The following is a 26448-nucleotide window of genomic DNA, read 5'->3' as shown; positions in this document are numbered from 1 at the left end:
TGAGGGCTGTGCAACCCCATTAATTGGTGTACAATAATTTGACGGCTGTTTGGAGAATTTTTTTTTGCATTGCACAAATCTCCAAATGCAAATATTCGAAGAGTCAATCGTGTGTCTCCGTGTCTAAACAAGAACCGAGCGGTCTTCTCTCTTTTTTATCATTGTACCCCGAAGCGGAGCCAGTGATGATGGCCCATTTTACCTTTCTCCGGCGAGGTGCCAGCCTCTCCACCGGGTGACACACCTCCGTTGACCTCCTGCAAAGTGGCGCTCTTTTACCTGCCCTCCTCTCCGGAGGGATGACGGCCGAGCGTGTGCCGTCAGCCGAGATCCGAACTCAAGATTACACCACCCCCACCCCCCCCCCCCATGAGATGGACGATTAGTCGTGAGGGCCGAGCAGAGGTTAGCTGTTTGAGCCCGGCGGGTCTCCCCCCCCCCCCACCGCCCCCCCCCCCCACGTAATGCTGCGGTAGTATCAATCCGTGAGCACTGCGTCGAGAGTGAAATCTTCCCCGTGACGTCGTTCGAAAAGTATCTACGCGCTTGTGGGGGGGGCGGTGGGGGGGGATGTCGCGGTAACCAATTTTTTTACCGAGTGTGAAAGTGAACGCCTTCGTGGTCGCCTTTGCGCTGCAAGCTTACCGAAGTAAGAAGATTAGTTATTGTCATCAGCACACGTGAATTATCATGATGGTCATCATCGGTCACGTTGTGTATCTACTGCCGGATGAAGGCCTTCCCACACCGTGGACATTTCCTCACGGCCCTGCCATTCCACGCGGTGCGTATCGCGCCTGCATATTGAACTCATGTCGTGGGCCCATCTCTGCGGTGGCCAAGGATTAATGCGTTTGGGATCGGGTGGCGTGGCGGCGGGTCGCAGCGGAAGTGTTCGTTGGAGTGACGCAGAAGTACGTTGTGTAAAATATCCTCCTCTTCGTCCTCTGCAATCCGTCACAGCTGAGCGATGATTGTCTTCCATCATCGCGGACTTCTCCTGTGTGGGTCCGTCGATGACCGGACAAGGCCGACGATCTGGGATGGACAGACCCTGTAGTCACAGTTCGGGCTCCGCGTGTTTATACACGTGTAGTGTCCTCCTTCCTCGAGGCGTGTGTGTGTGTGGCGTGCGGCTATCGTTGTTGGAGCGCAAGTCGACGCTGCTGTGGTGTGCAGACGTGCTGCAGTGGTTTCACAAGAGGGGGCGGTGTTGCTGCTGCTGCGTGTGATCCCTATCGATTTAAATTTTCTCACATTGACATGCAAATTTTTACCTGGCAGCCCTTTGATTGGTGGAAAACCCACCAACGCCGCAATCGCTACCCACCGCTTACATTAACATTGGCTGCTAACATTTGGGTTACGCCCATGTCAAACCTTTATAAACGGTTGTCTTTAGAAGCTAACCCCCTTTTCCTGATGACGGCCGCTTGTGTTGCGATCGAAACGTCGTAGTTTCTTGTTATTTTCTTTGAACCTATGTACGTGACTTTACCCAAAGACCCAAAGAATGTAGCAGCAAGTCGGTTGCAGACCCCTAGCGCCCGTGATTTTTGAGTGCGTTTACTCTGGGACGCTCCTCATTTCCTTTCCACATGCTGCAATTGACTCGAGGAAGAATTCACCGAAGCTCAATCCGGGTGGCAAGGACCCTCCTGGGTAGATAAAAAAAATATTAACTTTTTTACGGACATTGTACTCACAATTTAACAACTCACTTCGTTTTTTAACATCATTCGTACCATTGCCATATAATAACACAATCCTATATCCAGGACTTTCCTGAATATCGCGGTTGTTTGTTTTCGAGGGCCCTACCATAGGTTCTCGCACAGACTTAAATTGCTGATCCACTCTCTGTTGTCGCCGGTGATTAAACAACCAGGTTTCATGATGAATCCGAATGTTGCTTTGAGTGAAGTCACCATTGAGGCTTTGGTGGCTAAGCCAAATTAATCCCCGCGGCGTTTATTCTGTTGATGTGCCTTTATTCAGTCAGTTCAAGTCAGTTTCTTCTTCTAAAAGGGAGGAAATCATTAAGTAAATACAACCATCAACGCATAAAAGGCCCTTTCAAGAACACTCCGTGTATGATGATCACGTGATCAAAAGAGGACAGATAACGCAAATTTCCTGCAGAATGAAGCCAACCTTCTGAGCTCAACTCCACAATGGATAACAAAACAACTTTAGTGATAGGTTTTTACCCTTTCAACTGGTACAAAAATTGACACCTTTATACAAGGCATCATGTTTGCATTTTGACTGCTTGTGTTGTGGTTATTGCAAACATGATGCCTTGTATAAAGGTGTCAGTTTTTGTACCAGTTGAAATGGTAAAAACCTATCACTATATTTTGCCACTGGTAAAGGAGGTTTCATAGTGTAAAAAAACTTTACTTTAAGCCGTGAATAAAAACAAATCCAGTTTAATATATTTATAAAGGGGACGACAACGTTGTTTCAGCATTCAAAATGCGGAGCGACCGCACCACCGCCCGAGCTTTGGGAGATAGTGAATGCCTCTTCTTGGTTCTTTCGGTAAATCATCTTCTTGGTTCTTTCGGTAAAGTCACGTAGAACCAAGAAAATGAATCTCTGCAGTCACGAAAGCTTTAAATCGAAATCTTTCGGTAAAGTCACGTTGAAGGGAAATAATAAAAATAAAACATAATAAAATTCATACAATTCTCACAATTTTAAATCGAAAAATAGTGAATGCCGTGCAGCCTTGCCGATTGACGTCAGCGCGGTTGGATTGCGGCTTCGAGAGTGGCGGGCGCGAGCACAGAGAAGTGTCCGCGGGAGACGCTGGCCCCCCCTATTTGCATCTTCAGCCTTTTCCCCGCTATTTTTAAATGCCTCCAATTAACATAGCCGCAGAGAATTCTTGTCATTAGGCAAATGACGCACACTCAATAAACCCCCCCCCCCGCCCGCCGCCCCGCCAATCCAGCCCGCCCACCCCCCCAAAAAAATAAAACCGCATCGGAACCGACCAGTGGGGTGGTGCGTCTTTGCACGATTTCTAATTGGATGCGGTTCCTACGCTACGGCGCGCGTGAGCCGTTGCCAGGGTTGCGTCACTTAGTAGTGTGTGGGGCTGCGAAGTCGTCCGTTGCGTGTGTCATCCCACGGCTTCTCCCCCCCCTCCTCCACCTCGAGTCTGCGTGGTGCTGTGAACGCGAGAGACTCATCCCTGGTGTCTTGAGTTTCTCGCTCGGTTAAATCAAATGGACCTGGACATCTGTGCAATGAGAGCTTTCCTAGGATTCCTCCATTTAAAGCTTTGGTGCAGGGATTCATCTTCTTGGTTCTTTCGTTAAAGTCACGTAGAAGGGAAATAATAAAAGAATAAAATTTAAACATAATGAAATAAAATTCTCACGACGTTACGACCACAACGCTGTCTTTCCGACAACTCTGTTTCTTCACCTGAGGACGGCTGCTTGCGTTGTGGCCGAAACGTCGTGAGAATTTTATTATGTTTTAGTTTTATTATTTTATTATTTCTCTTCTACGTGACTTTACTGAAAGAACCAAGAAGATGAATAGGATTCCTCCAGTGTAAAGAAAGATTCTGATTCTAATTCGCCCGATGAAGTCGGTTTGTTAATTACCAGCGCAAACAACATACTGATATTGTAAATGTTATGGGTTTACTCTCCGACCTACCGGCGTGCTGAACTGGTGACTAAATTGCCATGTTTTGTTTACGGGACAAGCCTTACTCACACTGGCGGAGCCAGTGGGGGGGGGGTGGGCACGTGCCCCCCCCCAATGATCCGATAAAAAGCCCTAATTTCGATCGGGTCATTTGGGTTTATTAGTAATAAATCGGCATATTGCGACCCCCACTGCCACTGTGTAGCATATTATGACGTGCCAGGGACTCTATGAGATGATAGGACAATAGTCCGAGTCCATAATTGGCAATAAGTAACGGCAAAGCAGTTATAAGCGACTCACAGAATTGTGCGCAGTTGAGTATCCAGTCCACGACTTTCCTGAAGGCATTCACCTTCAGCGAGCGCGATGCCGATCACACAGCGCGGTTCAAATTCGACCCTCGATCGATGGCTGCGCCATCGCCGCACACGCGTCGAGTAAAAAGCAAGGGACAAGTCCTTACTTACTTAACAATTCCGATCGGAGTCCCACCATAGGCTGAGTAGACTTCAGTGAGGACCAGTCCCGGTTAGGAATTTAACCGAGTAGATGCAGTGCTTTCACCACAACCTCTCCTAATGTTCGGGCATTTGATGTGCCCCAATTGGTAGCACATTTGCCGCAGAGGTTAATACTGCGGCATGTATTAACGCTAATATATACAAGGCCTTCTGCTTCGCAGTGCACATTTCCAGGTGCCATGTAATTCACATGGATATGCCGTTGCGTGCCAGCGTTATGGGGCAAAAAAATTACCAAATTAGAATTGTATTTGTACTAAAATGACTCGATTTGAATAGACAAAGCGATAGGCGCCGCACTTTGTACTGCAAAATTTTGACAGGACCCTCCTGGAAACGACGTCATGAGATGCACGTGAAGCTTTCCTGCTGTTTGCCACTGAGTGGCGGTGACGTCACCACACGCTCGTGCCAGGCTATAGGTACACCTTGAAGCCACGTGATGTGTGGAAGGCTCGCTGGCAGGAGGTCACGGGGCAGACCCAGGTGCCACGGGTTGACTGACTTGAGATGACTGGCCGATGCACCACCTGTGCTCCCCACTGTGCCACTTTGCATCATTTTAGCCGCCAGGCGCTCCGCTCGTTGTTGTGAGCGGTCCTTCCTCTGCCCTCTGTTGTTGCTGGATGGCACAAACTAAACACAAAGGAGTTCTGAAGAAATGAGTTTGCAATCTAGATTTAAAAGTGCATAGCACCAGTGGCTTCCTCATTTTGTAAGGAAGAGCGTTCCAGACGGCCGCAGAAGCATATTTGAAAGCTCGCGATGCGGCGACCGTCTTTGTTCGACGGCTAGCCAATAGCCGCTGCGAGGATGACCAGAGTCCCCGTGATTGTTGATGTTCCTTACGAGATCAGCAAGGTACCGTGGTTCATTCGTGGCAAGCACTTCGTGTGTAATGATACATACACGTGTGTGCGCACAGGCAACACACGTGCACACGCAAGAATGAAATGTGACGGGCAGCAATAGTCGCACTGCCACCGCCGCAAGGGACGTGGCTGTGACGTCAGCCTACTATCAGAATCGGCGTCTTGTTCCAATATGGCACAGAGATGCATTGTGATAGTAGTAATATCTATCTGCCTCTGCAGATAGCACGTGTGTTCCTTGATCCGTGCCCGTGACCGACTGTGACGAGCATTTCTTGTGCAGCAAGGGCTCTAGAATTTGAGGCCCTTTCTTTTTAAAATAAATAGTGTGCTATTGTGTAATGCCATTAGGTTTTTCGCCGTGACCTTATTTCATTCACGATTGTTATCGTCTTTATTTGCCCAGGAAAAGCGTAACTGAGTCTCGTGGCTTTTTCAGGAGGGGCCTGCCAAGTTGTCAGGAGGTAGGGGGGCGGAGGGCGGGGGGCGATGATTTCTGACAGTATTTGATGAAACATGCCAAACATGCGGTGTCTCATCACCGCATGTTTAGTCAGAGCTTGCCAGGTTAAGGTAAGAGCAGTTTCGGCACTGAATGTCGAAACGGGTCCAGAGCTTTTCATTGCACAATGCTCATCAGCACATTTTTTTTGTTACATTATTATATATTTTCTGTTTTATTCAAATATCTCAACCCCAATAATTGCAAAGGGTATGGGCCATCGCCGGTGCGTTCGTTCACACATGCTCTTCACCTGGCCTGTTTAAATATCAGTGGGGTTATCTATAAATAGATTGGCCTGTATTATCTGGAGGCTAGCATCCGTCTTCTTACGTCCGAGGTCGATGTAAGGGCAGCAACTGCAATTTTACCTCTTGGTGGATGAGCCAGGTAATTGCGTCAGTCGCGGCAGAGTGTCACTGTGAATGATGCCTTCGTCGTATTTGCGAATCGGACTTCAAGTCTACGTTACATGTTCCGTGGCTCTCTCCGCACACTGCCAGAGAGTTGAAATTTTCCAATTGTGCATCGTCATCAACAAAGTATAGCCGCATCTGTTGCCGTGGGGTTAGCGCAGTGGGTGCGCTTCATGGTTGCTGCCCGCAATCTTCGCTGGAGATGGAAGCCCAGCGTCTTCTGTGTCCAGCGATGAGGTTGGGGATGTAGCTTGCCGGCCGCGTCCGCATCAATGTTTAATCGCACGACGTGCGCTCACCGGTGATTTATCTCCAGAAGGCCACGCCGGGTTTTCCCAGAGGGATCAGCTGCGCTATTGCTCAACGTTGACATCAGCCACGGCCGGGAATCAAACTCGGGTTGTCATTTGCGCAGTGCACAAACTGCTGCCGCCACCAGCTCCGTCTCGATCACGTGTGTTGTCTCTCTCTCTGTCTGGGCCGTGCTGTAGAACTGGGAGCACCATGGCTTCAGCTCCCTCTGATCACGTGTTGTCTCTCTCTCTCTCTCTCTGTCTGGTTCGTGTTGTAGAACTGGGAGCACCATGGCTTCAGCTCCCTCTGATCACGTGTTGTCTCTCTCTCTCTCTCTCTGTCTGGGTCGTGCTGTAGAACTGGGAGCACCATGGCTTCAGCTCCCTCTGATCACGTGTTGTCTCTCTCTCTCTCTGTCTGGGCCGTGTTGTAGAACTGGGAGCACCATGGCTTCAGCGACGACTCCGTGGCCGACGTCTGGAACATGAGGCTCGCCTTCTTCTCCGGACTCTCCGTCGCCATCGTGCTGGGCGCCATCTTCGTCCACTACCTCCCCGAGTGAGTTCCCCGTGTCACGGTGGCTGGGAGATGTTAACTACCTCGCCTGGGATACAGGAGGTCGTGAGTTCGATCCCGACCCTGATGCCTGCTGCATACAGGCAGTCCCCGACTTACGATGGAGATGCGTTACGACGACCCCTTCGTAAGTCGAAAATATTGTAAGTCGAGAATGGCCTAGCCTACCCAGGAGTCTTAAAGAATGGTGATGATTTTGCAAAATAGAGCAATTTACAGTACCGTACTGTATAAACTATATACTGTATGTATTTATTAATTGCAATACATACTTTTTTCACTAAAATTGGGCTTTGAAACACAGAAAAAACTACACGCGCTAACACCGTGACAACTGAACTCCGTCGACCGCTGGCGAGAGTGAGAGGCATCACCACGCAAGGCGGGAGATGCGTACAGTACATCCCGGCAGCGTCCCAACGTACAGTATCGTACCTCGTACGCTGCTGCGTTTGACTGCCGCGCGAAATGTAAAATATGCTACAATTTTGTCATATCGCTATCGCCATCGTAAGATCTAAATACCGTAAGTCGGACCATCGTAAGTCCGGGGACTACCTGTATTTGGAGTTTGCGTGTCTTCCTCTCCCCGTGGTCGCGTGGATTTTTCTCCGGGTCCTCCGGTTTTCCCCTCCACACTTATAATCGTTTAGGATATTTGGCTGCTATAAATTTCCACGTGATTAGCCACTTGGTTAAGCTATCATTTGTGTCCAGGTCGCTTCTGGAAAAGAGCTATTTAGCTCAGTGGGGCCTTACCTGGTAAAATAAAACAAAGTTTAAAAGTGTGAGCTGAGTAATGCGTGTCCCTCGCCACCGCCATCATCACCGTCGTTTTCTCCGGTTCAGAGTCATCATTCACGTCGTAAACAACAACGCCAGTGAGGAGACTTTGTCTCCCCTGAAACGTATATTTCTCTGCACCCGAAAGTTTTTCTTCCGCGTTTTAGAATTTTTTGCGGCCATAATGGGAGGGGTCCTTGCCTGTAATGCCTGGCTCTGCCGATGAGACGCTGCGTATCCGAACCCGTGCAGAGATTTGCCTGTCTGGGTTGTGTAAGAAGTACTTTCAGAAAAACTAAAAATGTATGTGGAGAGACGGATGTGTGTTGTTATTGCAATTTGTTCAGCAAAACTTGTTACTCGACAAAGGAATAGGCCTCATGTCCCCGCCCAAAAGCGAGTGGCTAGGGCACATCGCGAGAAGGTGATCAATGGGTGAGACTGGTGATGGAATGGCAGCCTAAGGAGGAAGAAAACGGTTACAACCCCAAGTGCACCTATTGTTCTCTTTCAGCCCCACCCACCCCCCCCAACACGTTCCATTCATTGGCTACCACATTCAGATAAGCCCCTCCCCCTTAACTTGTATATAAGAGCTTGTCTCTTGGAATTTTGCCTCACTTGATACAGTAAATCTAGCTGTGACGGTCCCACCTGATGACGGAGACTTGTGTTGCCTCCGAAACGTCGTGATTTTTATTTTATTTCTATTATTATTCCTATTCTTTTTATTTATTTTTATTTATTTTTACCTACGTGACTTTACCGAAAAAACCTAAGAGTAGGAAGAAATCACGCCCGAGCGCACGACCACTCGCGCGTCGGAGTGCGGCATCACAGGACCGTGGAGGGATGCTGACAGGATGGAAAAGGCCTTCCTTCATTCAGCAGTGGATAGATCATAGCTGATGCTGCTGCTGCCAATAATAACCATGATGCCGGTGATTAGTGGCAAAAATTAACGGTGTGGGCCTTGAATGGGTGAATGAGGCGATAGCGGCGATTAAATGGAAACGTTTCGCTGTCACGCTTTCATTTTTGACCCGCGCGCACTCACGGGTAAGGCGAGCGGACCTGTCTAATAGAGTCGTGGCGAGAGCCTGGTGCCCTCGCCGGCGCGAGAGATTCTTTGCCCCTTGACGGACGCCAGGGTAGCAGCGCAGCAAAACTAAAAATAAAAACCCGCGTGCATTGTGGCTGCCGTTGGGCGCATCTCCGATTCGCACGGTTGGCTGCGTACAGGTGCGGGAGGACTTGCACGTGCGTGCGTACGCGCATGCATGTGCGGCCAAACGTTCGTCACGCTGAAAAGTGACGTAGAGATTACTCCGTTGGGCTTCCACGTTGGCAACATTGCCATCTGCTACGAAAACTTTTGAGAATCCTCCTGGAAAATAGCCTTGAGACTCGGCGAGGCATTCCTGGGTAAACAAGCGTTGTAGTAAGAATACAAAAATATCAATGATAAGTTGACAAAACATTGCTATGAAATTCCAGAATATCTCCTGAAACCGTGCCCAGTTTGCAAGCACACCAGGTCAAATGTGAAAGGTCTGTTGAGGTCAAACGCTGACTTAAAAAACGCCCGTGTAGAATTCACGCGACGCATATTGTGGCCTCCTCCATTGCTCGCTACGTATCCCAAATGAACCTGCGGTGTTGCTGCCACTCCAAATTGCTTCCCCCGCAGAGCAGGGTTGCCTTGACCTCTGCACCAATTGGCTCAAAAGGGAAGCCGTTATTACACTGGCATCAGTTTTTGTCTATCACATCAGGTTTTTGAGATATAAAATATTGCATTTTCAATAAAAACTGCAGAAGAAAAATATTAAATAAATGTGGATATTTACATAAAAGGATATTATAAACACACTGTCCAAAAAACACAGCACCATATTTTAACACTAAAGCAGTCACTGACTCGCAACAACTTGCAATCATAAGTGATCTCGGGTAAAATCAATGAAAATGGGGTATGCCGATAGCATACAAATGAGATGTGATAGAGCAAATCTGAGATCAGATTTGGAATCGGCACCCTGAAATTAGTCTAAAACAGCTGCAAAAGTCCACGCCAGAATTTTTCTTTTTTTTGTTGACCAGTGTAATTGACGGTTGTCGTCACCGTCCCTTAGTTCCGTGCCCGCGTCCCCCCCGGTGCTCCCCTTAACCCCTGTGAATGCTGGACATCTGCGGAAAGAGCTTCGTAGCTCATAGGATTCCTCCAGTTTCGGGGCCGTCGTGTTTATTTGTTGTTTGCTTGGCTGCTCGTTCTTTTGGCCATCGCACGGGACCACGGGCACGTCCTGTGTCCCCAGCGTGGCTCATGGCCACCGCCAGCCGGCTCGTGAAACACGACGAGGATTCGGGTTCAAGCAAAGTTACTAATACGTGCAGATACACACACTCTCTCTCACGCACACACACACGCGTGCTTGTATATCAAACTGCGCCGTGTTTATGATATACACAGCATAAGCAAGCTGCATGCAATGCATTGGATATACACAGCATAAGCAAGCTGCATGCAATGCATTCGATATACACAGCATAGGCAATCTGCATGCAATGCATTGGATATACACAGCATAGGCAATCTGCATGCAATGCATTGGATATACACAGCATAAGTAAGCTCCATGCAATGCATACAATATTTCTAGCATAGGAAAGCTGCATGCAATGCATACGCTATACACAGCATAGGCAAGATGCATGCAATGCATACGCTATAAAGAGCATAAGCAAGCTGCATGCAATGCATACGATATACACAGCATCGGCAAACCATACTCCGTATGTATGTCACGATGTCAAGATGTACGCGGTATGGTTAAGCTGTTAGTCGCAGTGTGGGATGGTGATCATCTTTGTTGCTATGCCTGAGCCCACTCGACCGCTGTTGATTTCCGACAAAGCGGTACGAATTTTATTGCCTCTTGAGAGGATGGGCCGAGTCAAACCCCGACTGGGATCCGTGTGCTTTCAACTGTGGCGGCACATGGCGGCTGGTATTTCATCACTCGACGCTCTTAGAGAGAAGCAGCTCTCATTTCTCCACACGACAGACATTTAAGCGGACACCTTCACAGTGTCAAGAGACTCAACGTCTCCACGCTATTGAGTGTGCAGGCGGTGCAATTGCAACTGCACCCAGGGGCTGGAGGGGCCCAGGCACCGGGCTGCGAATGGCGGGGGAAGGCAGACCGTGAGTTCTTCCAAATATCCTAACATAGGACCGCAGAACTTGGTCGATCGTTAACGCCGGTTCTGACTCCCTTCCTGCTCGTCTGCGGTTCCCCCCCCACCCCCCACCCCCCGAGCCTTCCGTGCGAAAACCGCGCGCGACACAAATGCCCGCTGCCCGATTTTTTTTGCGATGCAATGGGAACGAATGGACAGCGTGTAAGTAAAACAAACACAGCAATTTTATTTGATGAACTCGTGACGCTGTCTTCCCGACAGACCTGTCATTCACCTGAGGACGGCTGCTTGCGTTGTGGCCGAAACGTCGTGAGAATTATTTTATGATGTTTTATTTTTATTATTTTATTATTTCCCTTCTACGTGACTTTACCGAAAGAACCAAGAAGGTGAACTCGTTATTCCTCGCGCCAGGGCCCGGGCCAGTAATGTCGAGCCGCCGCACGCGGGCAAGCGCTCGTCCCCGTCGATTTTGACTCGCAAACTCCACCCTGGCACCACGACGGGGTCCACAACGGCTTTGTTTATTGCCGGTAAAAATTTGGCACAACGCGTGTTCAGTTCTCACTCAACGGCGGGGGGCTCGTGGTTACCACGAGAACAACGCGGCACTTGAAGGCGTCTGCTAATGCACGTGCGCTCGCACGCACACACACGCACACACACGCACACACACGCACGCGCACACACACGCACGCACACGCACGCACACGCACGCGTGCTGCTTTGTCCTTGGGAAGGACCGTGAGTGTGCGTGATGCGCGCGGCCCTCCCCGCTCGCGCGCCTCCGTCGAGTGGCCGCTAATAGACAGCCCCCGCGCAGCCGAGGGGGCGACGCCGTGCCACTTGAGAGCCGCCGCGCGGTGGGTTGGCGTTTGGAGGCCGTTGATGGCGGTCGCCAGGGCGGGTGGGCGGGGGGGGGGGCGGCCGCGGGTGTTCTGGCAGCTCGACAAAAGCGATCCCCTATGTCACCGTCGTCACCGTCGTCACCGTCGTCAACGTAGAGCCGGGCGGTGCTGTGGGTTTGGTCCTAGCTGGCCTTGGCATCGTTACGTGTACGTGCGCGGCCCTTTCGTCGATCCACCGCTGGCTGGATGACGACCTCCCCACGTGGTGCGGAGGCACGGGAGGAAACTTGACCAGACTTCACCTCGCCGGTGCGGGTCGGTGATTGCCGGGGAGCGTAGGCGTACGGTACAACAGTGGATTTAGCCGCACTTTACTCGACTGCCCCACAGCATGGTACCCGCAGCAGCCTACAATTCCTCCCAGTCGCCCCCCATCCAAGCACTATCAAGGCCCAACCTCTACTCCGCTGCTGAGATCCGATGAGATCGCAGGGCTTGCCCTGGTGCTCAGTGCTGCCCCTTGCTCATTGAGGCAGGGAAACACATTTTATCTTTCTCGCAATCAGAAAGAGAGGAGACTCGTCAACGGCTTTCGTGGGTCAAACGAGCGGAAATCGGAGATGAGCAGCATACGGGGCACGCGTTCATCTCGACGTACTCAACAAACGGGTCCGGATCCTGTCGAACGTTTGTTATTGCGCGCTCCTTATGAGTCCATTCCACTGCGATTGTGCTTGGATCACACATTGAAGCAGGCTCTCTGAAACAACACGATTTTGAATCTGTTGCAGAACTGGCTCGGACTTTGCGATGGGGATCCCGAACGTGAGCTGGCAGCATGTTCCAGCTTCTAGATTTGAAGCTTTCGTGACTGCAAGGATTCATATTCTTAGGTTTTTTCGGTAAAGTCACGTAGGTAAAAAAGAAAAATTAATAAAGGTAAAATAAAAATAAAAATCACGACGTTTCGGAGGCAACACAAGCTTCCGTCTTCAGGTGGAACAGTCACAGCACGATAGCTGTATCAGCATGTTCCTGCGTCCGTGGGCCGGAGACCCCGACACACGCGCCGGGGTGCAGCGGCAGGTCGCCGCGAGAGTCGATTTGGGTCCGTTGAAGCCGGCACGCCACTGATCGGCGAGATAGGACGGAGCAGGTTGATGGAGGCTTTTGAAGAGGAGTAGGCATTAGATTCGCGCGGTGCGAGCTTTTACCAGATGACACGCGCGGACGACTATCGTTTTCCAATCGTGGGCCCCGTGATCCCATTTTGTTGCCAAATCGTTGCCCCCCCCGCCCCAACCTTCCCTTTCAAACAGAACTTGTCTTTGTGTTCGTCACCGGAGGGAGTCGGAGGCAGTTTCATGGGCGCGACGCACGGTCTGCTCCGTGTGGGACGAGCGACGCTTACTTCCTACGATGAGCATTGCCGAGAGCTCCTCTGTAGGTTTATTAGCAGCCTCCTACAACGTGTACCCCCCCACCCACCCACCCGCACTCATCGCCATTGGCGGTCCGAGCCAGCGGTCAAAACTCTCGCGTCCCCGAGACGAGGGCCAATTAATTCGTCGGATTGCAACTGTCCACCACTCCTCGCTGGGATTGCTGCGCTCATTCCATTGAACCCCGGGCCGCGGGTGAGGGTGGGTGTTGAGTCAACCCCCCCCCCCCACACAACTGAGATCTGAACCTTTGGGGCTAACAAATTAGCAGCGGTGATGCTTTAACCAACTGCAGTCTGCACGCATGATTCTAAATGTGGAGGGAAAAACCAGAGGACCCAGAGAAAAATGCACATGACCACGGGAAGAGAGACACACAAACTCCAAATATTACAAGCATCAGGGTCGGGATCGAACCCACGACCTCCTGTATACCAGGCGATGTAGTCAACATCTCCTAGCCACCGTGATGATGATGAGAGAGAGAGACACACAAACTCCAAATATTACAAGCATCAGGGTCGGGATCGAACCCACGACCTCCTGTATACCAGGCGAGGTAGTTAACATTTCGACACCGTGGCTACCAATTGACAGCACTGCTGTCAGATCCAGCAGTGCATTGACTGAGGACCGCGTGTGCACAGTGGTTGAGCACTGGCATTGTCTCGCCCGACGCCGACCTCGCTGGACTGTGAAGGTTGGTTTCTCACTCGCAGGTGACGTTTGGTTTGTCACTTAACGTGGCTCCAAACCTCTCGTTGGACAGCCCTGCTGGTGCATCTGCACGTGAAGAGCGTCGCATCGATGACGACACTTTTGTCAATTGGATGTTTCTGACGCGAAATCTAAGTAGGTTGCGCTCCTAAGAGTTATTTATTTTTTACTTACACGGTTGCTGAGCGAAAAATGTCGAGCGTCTAGCAACAGGCAACACTGGTGAAGGTGTAATCGGAAACGGTTCAAGTTAATTTCAAGTTCATGTATTAGGTATAGCCCTGTGAGCCATTCGGCTCTTGAATCGGGTGCAACCGCAACAAACACAAAACAAAAACATGAAGAAGAAAATCCAAGAAAAGACAGCAAAATATTGCAGAAAAAGCACCGTACACCAACGCTTTGTGCAAAAATCCCAGTGGGATGCAAGTCAAACAACCACAACCACAAGACAACTTAGATTAAGGCCATCAGTCTTACTCCGTACTACAACAAACATGGGCCAAACCACAAACACTTTACGGTGAACGCAATCCCTGCATCGAGCACGGTTATTTGAAGGGATTGGGATGAGATGCGTTGCGAGGGAATTCCAAAGTGAAAGCGGTGCCTGGGAAGACGCACGACTCTTTCTGCTGCTGCTGCTTGTCGTGTGGTTGATCGTCTGTTGTTGTGACCTACTGGCACAGAATGGGGCACAGCCGGTGCATCTGCTAGTCATCTCAAGTCGGTCAACCCACGGCACCTGGGTCTGTCCCGTGACCTCCTGCCAGCAAACCCTCCGACACTTCACGTGGCCTCAAAGTGCACCTGGCCTGGCACTGGGCGCCGTGGTGACGTCGCCACCCATTGTTGACGAATGCCGGCTGTTGTTGTTGTTGTTGCTGCTGCGACCTGCAGTGTGCTTGTGAGTTGAGTGTGTTTTTGAGGTCCGCGGTGTGGCAGTTGAACACCGTGATGGATGAGACAGAACGGTGGGCCCGACAGACCGAGTCCTCAACCATCAAGCGAGATTGACAACGGACTTTAAGCTCTGCGGGGAAAACCGCAGTCCCGGCCTCGTGTGAGAGGGAAACCAATTGGTCAAGAACCCATTTGTTTCTCCCGCCGTCGCCCGGGGCGACCTCGCAGCGCCGCCGCGATCTTTGCCTGATCCATCAACCCCCCGAAAGCAGTGGAGCGCGAGATCCATCGTCGTGACGGGGCAGTGCTGGTCACACCAGGGTTACGTTTGACAAATACGTCAGAGCCCAAGGTGAGGACCTCGACGAGTCCGTGTGTGAACGTTAGCGCCGGGAAGACAAAGGTGGCTGGGCACGGTGTGGACCCCATCGACCCCTAGTGTGCCTTTACAATGTATGTAAAAGCATTTCACCAGGATGAGAGCCCTTTGAAACGGAGCATTCGGTTTGCAGTGGCCGCACGGCGCGTCGATTGACGCAGACGTAGCAAACGACCGAACGAGCCGCGTATACAAACGTTTTAAACCGTGCAACTTGCTGCAGCATGTTGGCCTTAATAGGCGCAAGCTAACAGCGATTTCCCCAACTGCTCGGCAGGGCCAAGCAAGGGGCAACTCGTCTTCATTTGCGCGTGCGTGTAATTGGAACAACTCGGCAGACCTTGTTGTTGTTGTTATTGTTCCCCCCCCTCGCAGAAACGATGAGGGCCTTGCTCGGCGTAGCCTTGAGAGATGGCGTCGTCTTGGCTGCCGCTGAGATTCTGGTTTTCGAATCCGGGGCCGCTGAATTAACCCCCCCCTCCCCCCTCCGGGGCTCTCAGGTGCAGCGAGTTGATGGGCGCCGATGGCCGCACAAACAAAAACAAAAAAAATCGGGTTTTTAATTTGGCAAAAACGGGGCAGCTGTGAGAGTGGCACGTTTCGAAGGCGACGGCCGTGTGACGTGACCGCTGGCGTGCGGGGGGGGGGGGGGCGCGTGGTGCAGTGCGAGCCGGACTTTGTGAACGCCGAAGGGCAATTTCTTTGGGGAATGTGGGGATTTCCAACAAAGATCGTCAACGTGAATCGTAATTCCCATCGATTTGGTCAACAGGTTTAATGCACGTTGCCGTTGACGGACGGAACTTGATGAAGAGGGTTCGCTGTTTATTGCATGTTGGTGTTCGTTAGCCACGATCCGCTGACGCGGTGCGATCGTCGGAATATTTTTTTTTTGCTGAATGTGACAATGGGGCCCAACCTGGTTCGTGACGTAACTAGTCTGACAGATGCCTCGTTTAGACAAAAACATTAAGGCATATCTGCATATGTCATCAATATGCTCAATTCCTCTGTTGAGATGTAAACTCATTTGTCAAGGCTCTCTCCTCCCACCCAGCTTAAAATACGCTGCCAAGCTTAGCAGTGTCCATTAGGACGCTGTCTTTCCGTCAGCTCTGTTTCTTCACCTGAGGACGGCTGCTTGCATTGTGGCCGAAACGTCGTGAGAATTTCATTTTATTATGTTTTATTTGTATTATTTCCCTTCTACGTGACTTTACCGAAAGAACCAAGAATATAACATTAAAGCACCTTTATTATTTAGTGGAGGGGCAGATAATGTGTGAAAGGAGGAGCCGTATCGTCTGAAGAGTTGTTCACCTACTTATATTCTCCACTATGGCATGCATTGGGTGCACGTAGGCAAGATGTTGACTCCCTCGCCTGGTGTACAGGAGGTCGTCGGTTCGATCCCGACCCTGATGCCTGCTGTGTATTTGGAGTTTGCGGTGTCTATCTCATCATCATCACGGTGGCTAGAAGATGTTGACTACCTCGCCTGGTATACAGGAGATCGTGGGTTCGATCCCGACCCTGACGCCTGCTGCTGTATATTTGGAGTTTGCATGTCTTTCTCTCCCAATTGTCGCGTGGATTTTTATCCGGGTCCTCTGTTTTTTCCCTGCACATTTAGAATCAACATCACGCCTTCGGAGTATTTGGCTGCTGTAAATCTCCACGTGATGAGGCCACTTGGTTGTGCCATCATTTGTGTCGGCCAAGTTCGCTTCTGATGAAGAGCTACGTAGCTCAGAGTGGCCTTTACCCGGTCAAATAAAAATGGTGTTTTTGTCAGTGTATCGTTTCATGATAATTTCGCAATATCTATTGCATTGTTTCGTGGCCGGCACTATTGATGAGACCTATAAAAAAATGGAATCTGGCCTCGGGGTTTTTTGTTTTGTTTCCTTTGTTGAAACAAATGTCAGAGGTGGGGGGGGAGGGGGTAAACATTGATCCGTAAAACCCATTGGTCGATGGACTTAAATGTTATTTTACTCTGGCGACGAAAACACTCTTGCAAAATGACATTTTTTTTTAGAGAAGCGAATTGCGCCGTCCGCAATTCTCAGGTTTCCGCCGGTGGGCTCTGGCACGTCGCGATTGAGCGAGACCGGTCGGGAGAGACGGTCGGAGGGAGCGACTGTCCGCCGCTGCAAATCCTCCCTCCCCCCTCCCCGCGCACGTTATTGCTTCAAACGTTTCGGGAATTTCTCTGCCAACGTTCCACTCGCGGAGAAGCAAGGCTTCAGCGTTTTAACTGACCTTTTTTGTTTTTCACGCCCAAACTTAAAACATTGAACCGCTTAAATAAAGTGAGGGCCGTGTCATCGTTCAGCCGCGGATCGATGGTGTTGACTCCGAGCGGCTGCGTTTCATTTCCACAAACGATTCTCCGCGCCATCGATTCGCTAATTTGACCGTGCCGCTGGAGTAAATTGCTGCGAGCTCGTTAAATGTGTCACGTGAGAGCAGACGCCTAAGTTTGTTTATTTGTTTAAAACTAACGGGGCCTGCACGTCCTACTTTGGATGTGGCCGTCGATCTGCTCCTCTGGACGAGACGTCCTGCCAGCCAGCCAGCCAGGCAAACTTGTTTCTGATAAAGCGGGAAAATAATGTTTGATACGGTGCTGCCATGGCTGCCTGGAAAAATGAAATAAAATGGTTTGCATTTACGACTCTCGGTCCGGACAGGCAACTGGACATACGGACAGGTTTGTTCATATCTCTGAAAGTTCGTAATTCGAATGTTTGTAAGTAGAGCAGTCCCTGCAATAACATTCAATAATAAACCCCAGCTCCGTCAAGTCCAAGTTTATTTTATTTAGCCCGGTGAGGACTTGAGAGACCAAGTTAGTCTCATTTGAAAGGGTGACCTCCACCCAACGCTTCCTCCTGGAAACGAACGGACATATGAGGGGGCTTTTAAATTTGTAAATCTGTGGTATAATTCCTGTCGCGCATCTGCTATATAGCCGCATTGTTTAAAATCGTCCGTCTTGTGATTGGCTCCAGGTCAATTATGATGCTCGTGTGCGATTGGCTGACCACTTGAGTTGCTACAAAATAAAGGCGCAGTGCGCTGAGCCCTCGGTGAGGTGTTGTGTCGTGATGGGCATTCGCATTCCCGTCTCTCGCTCCACTGCTGGATGAGGGGCCAGCGGAGGGCACGGAACGGCGGACAATCCCAAGCGACAAGCCGGACCGTCTGGGCTATTTGCGGTTTGCGGTAACCTTGTACGTCCCAATGATGACATAAAAATATAATTGTGTCGGAATAGTAACGGCTCCGGAGTAATTGAACTGTAAAGGTTGCCCGTAATCAATAACCTATCGGGGGGCCGGCCCGTGCCTTGCCGCGTCTCGGAACCTTCTGCCCTCCGCCTCCCGCGTGAGTGACATCTGCAAAGCGCCGTCCGTTTATTTGCGTATTCTCTGCAGCTTACGGGGGGGGGGGGGGTTGGGGGAAGGTGGGGGGGTGAGGTGTGTGGGGGGGGGGGCTTGCAGGTCACAAGGGCTGGGCGGATTGAATGCCGCCCTCCTCTCTGCCAGAACAACCATTCTCAAATTCTGAGCAGCTGGTGAAAACCTCAGCGAGGCAGTGCTCAATTTAGCCACCCGGTAAGGATGATGATGATGATGGCAGCGATAATGACGACTGAACTTACGATCTCACGTCTGTATGTATGTTGAACTACTGTGCGTCGCCAACCGTGATAATCGGAGATGCGGGGGGGGGGGGGGTAAGGACAACAAACAACAAACAGTTCCAAAGAAATTAGTGTTTCAATTGAGATTTACAAGTGCATAGCTCCAGTGGCTTCCTAATATCAGTAGGAAGAGCGTTCCAGACGGCCACAGAAGCGCATCCGAATGCGCATGATGCAGCGAGCGTCTTTGTTCGATGGCTAACCAAAATCTGCTGCGAGGATGACCGGAGTTCGCGTGATGGTTTATGTTCCTTGACGAGATCAGCAAGGTGTAGCGACAATGACGACTGAACTCACGATCTCACGTACGTATGTACGTTGAACTTCTTTCGCACCGTACTTAGCCAACCGTGCCAATCGGAGGAGCACACATAAAGCAGTTCTAAAGAAATGAGTTTTCAATCTCGATGATGATTCATAGCTCTCAGTGGCTTCCTAATATCGGGAAGGCAGAGCGTTCCAGACGGCCGCAAGAGCGCATCGGAAAACTCACGACGGGGAGCCCTGCTTCTCCTCCTACCAATTGAGCCGCATGCTCACCCCGAATCCATTCACGATTCTGTGTTCCGGGTGCGCTCCCAATGCAGAGCGTTGTGCTTGGAGCGCCACTATCAACACCGTTATGCTGTGGAAGGAGGAAAAAATGGAAAGGAAAATGATTTTAATACTCCCGTGTGTAACCTTCTTGCCTTGGACACCTTTATCCTGCCGGGCCACAGCGCCACGTTTGATGTTTTCCCCGCTGGCGGATGGGCACGGCTTGGGCAAACTAAAATGTGTGTTTGCAATGCACGTAATTTTTGAGATGAGCGACATCGGAGCATCGGCTGCTTTGAGCGCAAAATCGGCATGCTGTCCTTTGTTTCGGTTTTTTACCCCGTCCCTCGCTTGCAATCACTCAAAGTGTCCTTAAAGGCAACAGTGATCGCAAGTTTTTAGTGAAAATGTGCGACGTCTGATGTCGGAGTACATTATTTAACCGTTGTGAAAGCCAAATTGAGGCGACGTTTCTGCGTTTACAAGGACGACCTTTGCACAATGACAGTTTGCAGACCGAGGCGACGCGGTTATTCTGACTTCCTGGAATTCTGCGCCGATGGTTCTTGGCACACTTTGAAGCAACACGTCTCAAACTAAAGTTTATTTTTTTATTTTTTTACCAGAGTAAGGCGCGCTGAGCTGTGTGACTCTGTTTTCTAGAAGCGACCTGGCCACAAACGATAGCCCGACGAGAAGTGGCTTCATCACCGTGTGGAAGTGTAACGCAGCCAAGGACTCTGAACGCATGACGTTGATTGTAAATGCGGAGCGAAAAACCGGAGGACCCTGGAGTAAAAGCCACGTGGGCCACGGGGAGAGAGAACACGCACATTAGAAATGTCACGTGATCTAATCGATGCATTTGATTGTTGGGAACCAGGCATTCTGTGACGCTCGGGTTTCCACTCACTTGCCAATCGCTCATTTAGGGATTTGGCCAAATATCACAAAGCAGGATCCTCCTGAGAGTGAGACTCTCAACAGAAAAGGGCCGTTATTGCTGTGAGATTGGAAATATACCGAGCGGGTCTTCTCGCTCGAATTGGTGGTGGCTGGCACTAGTTTGTCCATCGGTAGCTCCGAGCCAGTGGTGGTAATTCTACATTTCCATGGCGAGGTCCGTTTCTGGGAATGCGAAGATGTATTCGGTTTCAGGTGCGGTGGTTCTCAGCGATGGGCTCAGATGAACGCCAAATTAGGGGACTAAAACCGATCACCTTCTTGTTGCGAGCGGAGCGCTGCTAACCGTATCGCCACCCAGCCGGATAATGACGACATTCTCTGGATTTATAAGATGCGGCAGACAGTAAGTCTGCACCCCTAAGTTGTGCCTGGTTGTCAATAAAGTTACACGAAACCTTTGCAACAACAACAACCGCCATTCGCCACTAAGTGGTTGTGACGTCACACACACGGACACACTGACTGGGCTATTAGATGCACCCCCCTGACATTTGCATGAACATACAAGGCAAAGAAGTGATTATTTTAATCCCGACAATGAAGCCAGTGTGTTATCCTTAGCCAACAAATCATGCGGCAGTTATTTTTTTTTTCACTTGCATTATTTGAACACAATCTTCTCATCACCTTTGGTAATGAAGACGATGAGGATCGTTGATCAGTCACCTACTTAAATTGGCCTTCACTTACCTCTCCAGTTCCGGCCGTGTACCCTGCAGATTCCGTAAACTTCCTGGCTTTCCATACACGGCGATGGCGCCATCGGTTGGGATCTACGGATGAAGAGCGCCACTTTACACAATGTCAATTACTGTTGCATTTCACTCGGCAACCCTGGCCGATGTGTTTGTTTATTTTTATTTTTTCCACGTCCCTGCTGCATGAAGACGTGTTGACTCAACGGGCTGTCGCCCCCCCCCCACTCCCGCCTTAAACAAAAATCATCGCTTTTCCATCCGTCCGTCCGACCGTCCATATCCCTTCCAATTAGGGCTTTGTAAGTCAGCCGTCGGGAGAAGTGGAAGGCGCGGGAGGGAGCCCGACATTAGCCTCGGGAATTAAGCGAGTAAGATTAGCCTTTCATCTGGCACCAATCCTGACGTGATCGTATTAGCCCCCCCTCCTCCTCCACACTTTAGAAGCGGTTGTTTCGTCAGAATTCCTCGCCTCCCGTTCCCGTTCGCTCGGGCCGCCCCGGAGCGAGGCCCGTCCTCTCCGCCGCTGCCGTTGTACCGCCACCGCCGTCGTGGCGGGCGGTGGGACCGCGCCGAGGGCAAGCGTCGCCGCGGCGATGGGGGCGACCGTTGCAAGTGCACGCGAGTCGTCGCCCCGTGGGATTCGGGGGGGGGGGGGGGGGGCCGGGTTCAATTGGTGCCGTGGGCCGTGTTGTCCTGGTGCCTCGCCGGTGCTGCCCCGGCTGTCTCCTGGGCTCGTTGTCGTCATCGTCATCGTTGTTGTTGGCGTTGTCTTGTTGTTGTTGTTGTTGTGTTGTTGTGTTGTTGTTGTCGGGTGCTGGGTCCTGGCGGCCTCACGCGGGGTTCTGCTGCTGCGTCGTGATTTCCCCACGCTCTGTCCGGTGTCACTGCCCGCGCCCCGAGTCGCCCCCACCGCTATCCCCGCCGTTGTAAAGTACCTTGAGATGCGGTTGCGTTTAGACGCTGTGCAAATTGAAACGTGTGATGTTGGATTTGTAGGAAGTTGATAGTGGCTGTTCTGTAGAATCACTGCGCGGAGATGCACGTTGCCTTTTGACCTTCAACGGGTGACAAAGACACTCCGTTTCGCCACCTGGACAGGTCGCTGCCTTCATAGCGGAGTGCCCTAACCACCACTCTCCCGCTGCCCACACACAGACTCGGATTTCCGGGTTCATGACAAAGCACGCAGATCGCTCCAGCACCGCTCATGTCTCGCTCTCATGCACACATGCACGTGTACGCACATGCACACATGCACACACGCACACATGCACACGCACACACGCACACGCACATGCGCGAGTAGACACGGCCCCTTTTGTGGACCGAGCGTTCGCGTGCCATTAGCGGGCGACGCGGCGAGACACATTGTCGCGCGGTCGTGCGGGGCGCCTCTCTCTGCCTCTCTCCGTGCGCCATCGTTCATTCTGCCCTCATGTCATCTCGGAGTGCGGCAAGAGCCGCACGCGGGCATCCATTAAAGCGGGCTGAGCTGGCCCCAATGGACGTGCGTATAAATATAGAAATATATGTATTTATTTATATATTTACATGAAACTAAATTATAAGGCAAAGAAACGTAGTATTCCGCGTTCATGAAAGATGATGTTCTGGTCCACCACTGTTTTGTCAATCCACTGCTGAACAAGAACTCTCCCCCCGCCCCCCCCGCCCCCCCGTCATGCCACGCGGGCTGTGGGGATTTTGACCATACTTCACCGCACTTGTCGGCGTGGGTTGGTCATGGCAGGGGGGGAGGCATCGTGCGGAAGCATAGAAGTACTGCACAACACAGTTTATTTTGTACTCTGTAAATGTTGTGGCTTGGCTCTCCAACACACCGGTTAGTGCTGTACTAGTGACGAATCGGCACGTTCTGATCACGTGACAACCCTTACTAGTTGGCTGTGTCGGGTGGTGGCGGGTTTAACGACACGTTTATTTATTTACGCGCTGCCCTCTGCTGCCCAAACCACGGCTTTGGGAATCTCACCATTCCCGGCGATCTTCGCGTGATCCGTAAACCCCTTGCGCGTAGATCAGAGGCACGTGCGCTGCTCTGCCCCGCAGCCGTGCTGAAAGGCCGATCATCCCCCCGCCCCCCGCCCCCCACCGTGCCACCCAGCATGAGAGCCACACGGTTTCCATCGCAATGTTGACGTCGTGCGTGAATCATTTGTGAGAACGTCCCCGTCTCGGCGGCTGGCAGCCGCGGACGTACGCAACGCTCCACAATCTGCGCCCCCCCCCCCGTCTCCTCTGGGGTAGTGTGGTAGCCCGGTGTGCTGTTGTGATGCGCCGGGCGTGATTCGGCCCCCGGTTTTCACAAACGGAGCGAAGCGAGCGGTTCGTGAGCACGTGCCGAGCCCTCGGAATCCATGAATCGGCATTGGCGTCGTAGAGACGTCGGTGGCTAACTAATAATCGGACAATATCCTTCACTTATTGTGATGACGACGACGATTTCAATCTGAAAGTACTTTTTGCACGTGCCATTAGCCACGTGGCCTTCCGGCAATGGACAACTGAATCGACATTTGGGTTCAATTTGAGCGAGCTCTTCTCTGACCTATGGTGGAAATTCCCAATTTCTGTGAGCGGGGGGTGAACACATCCACGGAAAGACCACGGCTCGACTTACTCACAAAAATTGGCGCGAATCTTTTTGACGCTTTCAATCGTGACCCGCTCACTCGCTCGCTCCGCCAGCCGGATCTACCCGCTGCGGGTGAATGCACGATCAGCGTACCGGTTCGGGTGCTCGGACGGCTAGTCGACTCGCGCTTCGATGCCAGTATGGTGAACGCGCTGCGATGCGCCGCGTGTCAACCCCGCGTGAGCGTCTCTCTCTCTCCCGTCTCCTCTCCCGTCTCCTCTCCCTCCCTCGCCTTGCGAGCGTGGAGGCAGCGCTCGCCTCCTCTTCAGATTCAGAATATGTATTTGTGTTGGAGGAATCCGATGAGCTAGAAAGCTCTTTGTTCACAGATGTCCAGTCGGGGCACGGGATCAGAACAACAACAAACAGCACACAAACACGACAGGAATGCAAAGTACAAGAAAGTTAAACAAATCACCCAAACAAACAAATTGAACTAAACCATCCTCATCCTACCAGGCAAAGCCCACCGAGGTATTAACTTATTTTTCAAAAGCCACCCGGCCACAATTGATAGCTCAACAAAGCGGCTGATCATTGAACATTTATAGCGCTGCTCATTCCACGGTGCCGTGACGAGAGCCGTTCTTCACCGCACGGCTGCCTTGCCTCGCAGCGTGATTGTCGTCTGCGAGCTGATTCGACAGAGGCGACCTTCAAAGTCGCGCGTCGAAGTTGATTGCGAATGCGGTGGACGCTGTCGTCACAGCGTCACCCCGGTCATATTCGTCCCCCGAGGGTCTCCTGTCGGCAGCCGTCGCGTTCGGAGCGGCGCGCGAGCGCGCTGGGGGAAGGAGACGCGCGTTAATATTCGTTAGGTCGTTCGTACGTCGCTCGCTCGCTCCCGTTTGTTATCCTCAAACCGACAAAATTGCTTTTAGGTAGCGTGGCGATAATTGCGACCCATCCATCACTCCTCGCCGCCGCCGCTGCTCGGCTTTCCCTGGGCGATGAGAGCCGTGTGACTCGTGTCAAAGCGGAGACGGAGTTCCTGGCGCTTTCTCTCTCTCGTCTTCTCCCGTGTCCGGCGCGAGGCGAGAGGATTCCCTCTCGGACGATCCGCCACCCCTCCGCGACGACTTTGCGCGCCGTCACGCCACTGGCGCATCGCTCTGCCTCGGCTAGTCTACGTTTGTCCTTTCCTCGCACGCGTGTCGTCGTCGTCGCTGCTGGCCTGCTCCGTGGCTGCCAGCGGGTGCATCCTCTGCTTGTCGGCACAAGCGGGTGGATGGCCAAAACCACGGCCGCCTTTGTCTCACCAGTGGCGATGTTTACACACTGCACCAGGTAGCCATTTGTGGCTGAGTCGACCTAGGGGAGGCCCTGGACCGGTTCAGATAATCGTCACTGGTGTTGGCCGTGGCCGGGAATTCGAATTCGGGTCGCCGGTTTTGTAGCGTAGTGCGCTACGCTCCACTATGACCACCACCAACATCACCTCAATCACCACCTCAACCACCACCACCACCACCACGATCGTCACCTCAATCACCACTGTCACCACCACCACGATCGCCACCTCAACCACCACCACCACCACCACGATCGTCACCTCAACCACCACCACCACCACCACCACGATCGTCACCTCAACCACCACCACGATCGTCACCTCAACCACCACCACCACCACCACCACGATCGTCACCTCAACCACCACCACCACCACCACCACGATCGTCACCTCAACCACCACCACCACCACGATCGTCACCTCAACCACCACCACCACCACCACGATCGTCACCTCAACCACCACCACCACCACCACGATCGTCACCCCAATCACCACCACCACCACCTCAATCACCACCACCACGATCGTCACCTCAATCACCACCACCACCACCACTACGATCGTCACCTCAACCACCACCACCACGATCGTCACCTCAACCACCACCACCACGATCACCCCTCTGGGCGGAAAAACTAAAAAAATTCCGGCCGTGAATGCGGGGCACGAATCATTGCTCGCTGCCTTTTTGTTGAGTTATTTTTCTGGCTTGTGACTTCGGAAGAGTTGTTGGTCGGCGTTAAAGCTTTGATGCGTTCCCCCGTGCCAATTTTCTCCAAACACGTGCAAACATTGAATCTGCATCTGCTCCTGCAACCAATCGCGTTAAATCCCAACGCTGTGTTTTGTGGGCACATAAATGGGGCTTTATGGCCGATTTTAAAATGCAGATACGGTACACGGAGTTACACTTCGATACAAACGCATTTACAAGGCGGTACTTAGCCATCTATAATAAGTGGAACGCGCTGTTAGCAAGCGCCTGTTAACGATGGCACGGCATAGGAGAGAGAGCTGTCTTCAACCACGGTCAATCCACTGCTGGATGAAGGCCTCCGCAAGCCACCGCCGCCACCACCGCTCACGATCCTGCGATGGTGACATTCCATCTGGCGCCTGGACCACGAATTTATGTCATCGTCGCTCCATCTCCTCGGTGGACGTGCTGTCAGGCGCGTTCTGCTCCTTGGCTGCCACTCCGTCGTTAATCTTTTTATTATTATTGAACAAGAGCCCGCAACCAAACACGCACGACTTGGAGAGGGCGGTACGGACGTTCCCCGGTACGACAAACCCCGAGGCCTCTGGCGCCCACGTGGCAAGGGGAGAGGGTAGGCGGTTGGGCTCACTTTGCCCTCACTCACGTGGTAGGTGGGGGGGCAGCGAGAATGTGCCCCAGCTGCTAAATAACATCACGGACACGCGGCGAGCGGGCCCGGCGTTATCGCGACAC

General features: G+C 51.7%; 1 protein-coding gene across 1 annotated transcript in view; it reads left to right on the top strand.

Annotated features, from left to right (window-relative positions):
• The window catches only part of NDUFB11 (NADH:ubiquinone oxidoreductase subunit B11), a 60123-nt gene that overhangs the window by 18330 nt on the left and 15345 nt on the right, over positions 1-26448 (top strand). The window contains exon 2 of the mRNA XM_078876361.1: positions 6711-6835. Coding sequence (XP_078732487.1) covers positions 6711-6835 — 125 coding nt within the window. The remainder of the gene's footprint in view (positions 1-6710; positions 6836-26448) is intronic.

The sequence above is a fragment of the Lampetra fluviatilis genome, chromosome 44, assembly GCF_964198595.1.
Source record: "Lampetra fluviatilis chromosome 44, kcLamFluv1.1, whole genome shotgun sequence".
In the NCBI taxonomy this organism is placed as follows: Eukaryota; Metazoa; Chordata; class Hyperoartia; order Petromyzontiformes; family Petromyzontidae; genus Lampetra; species Lampetra fluviatilis.
Note: the sequence above shows the minus strand (reverse complement) of the source record. Positions and strands in the feature narration are given on the sequence as shown.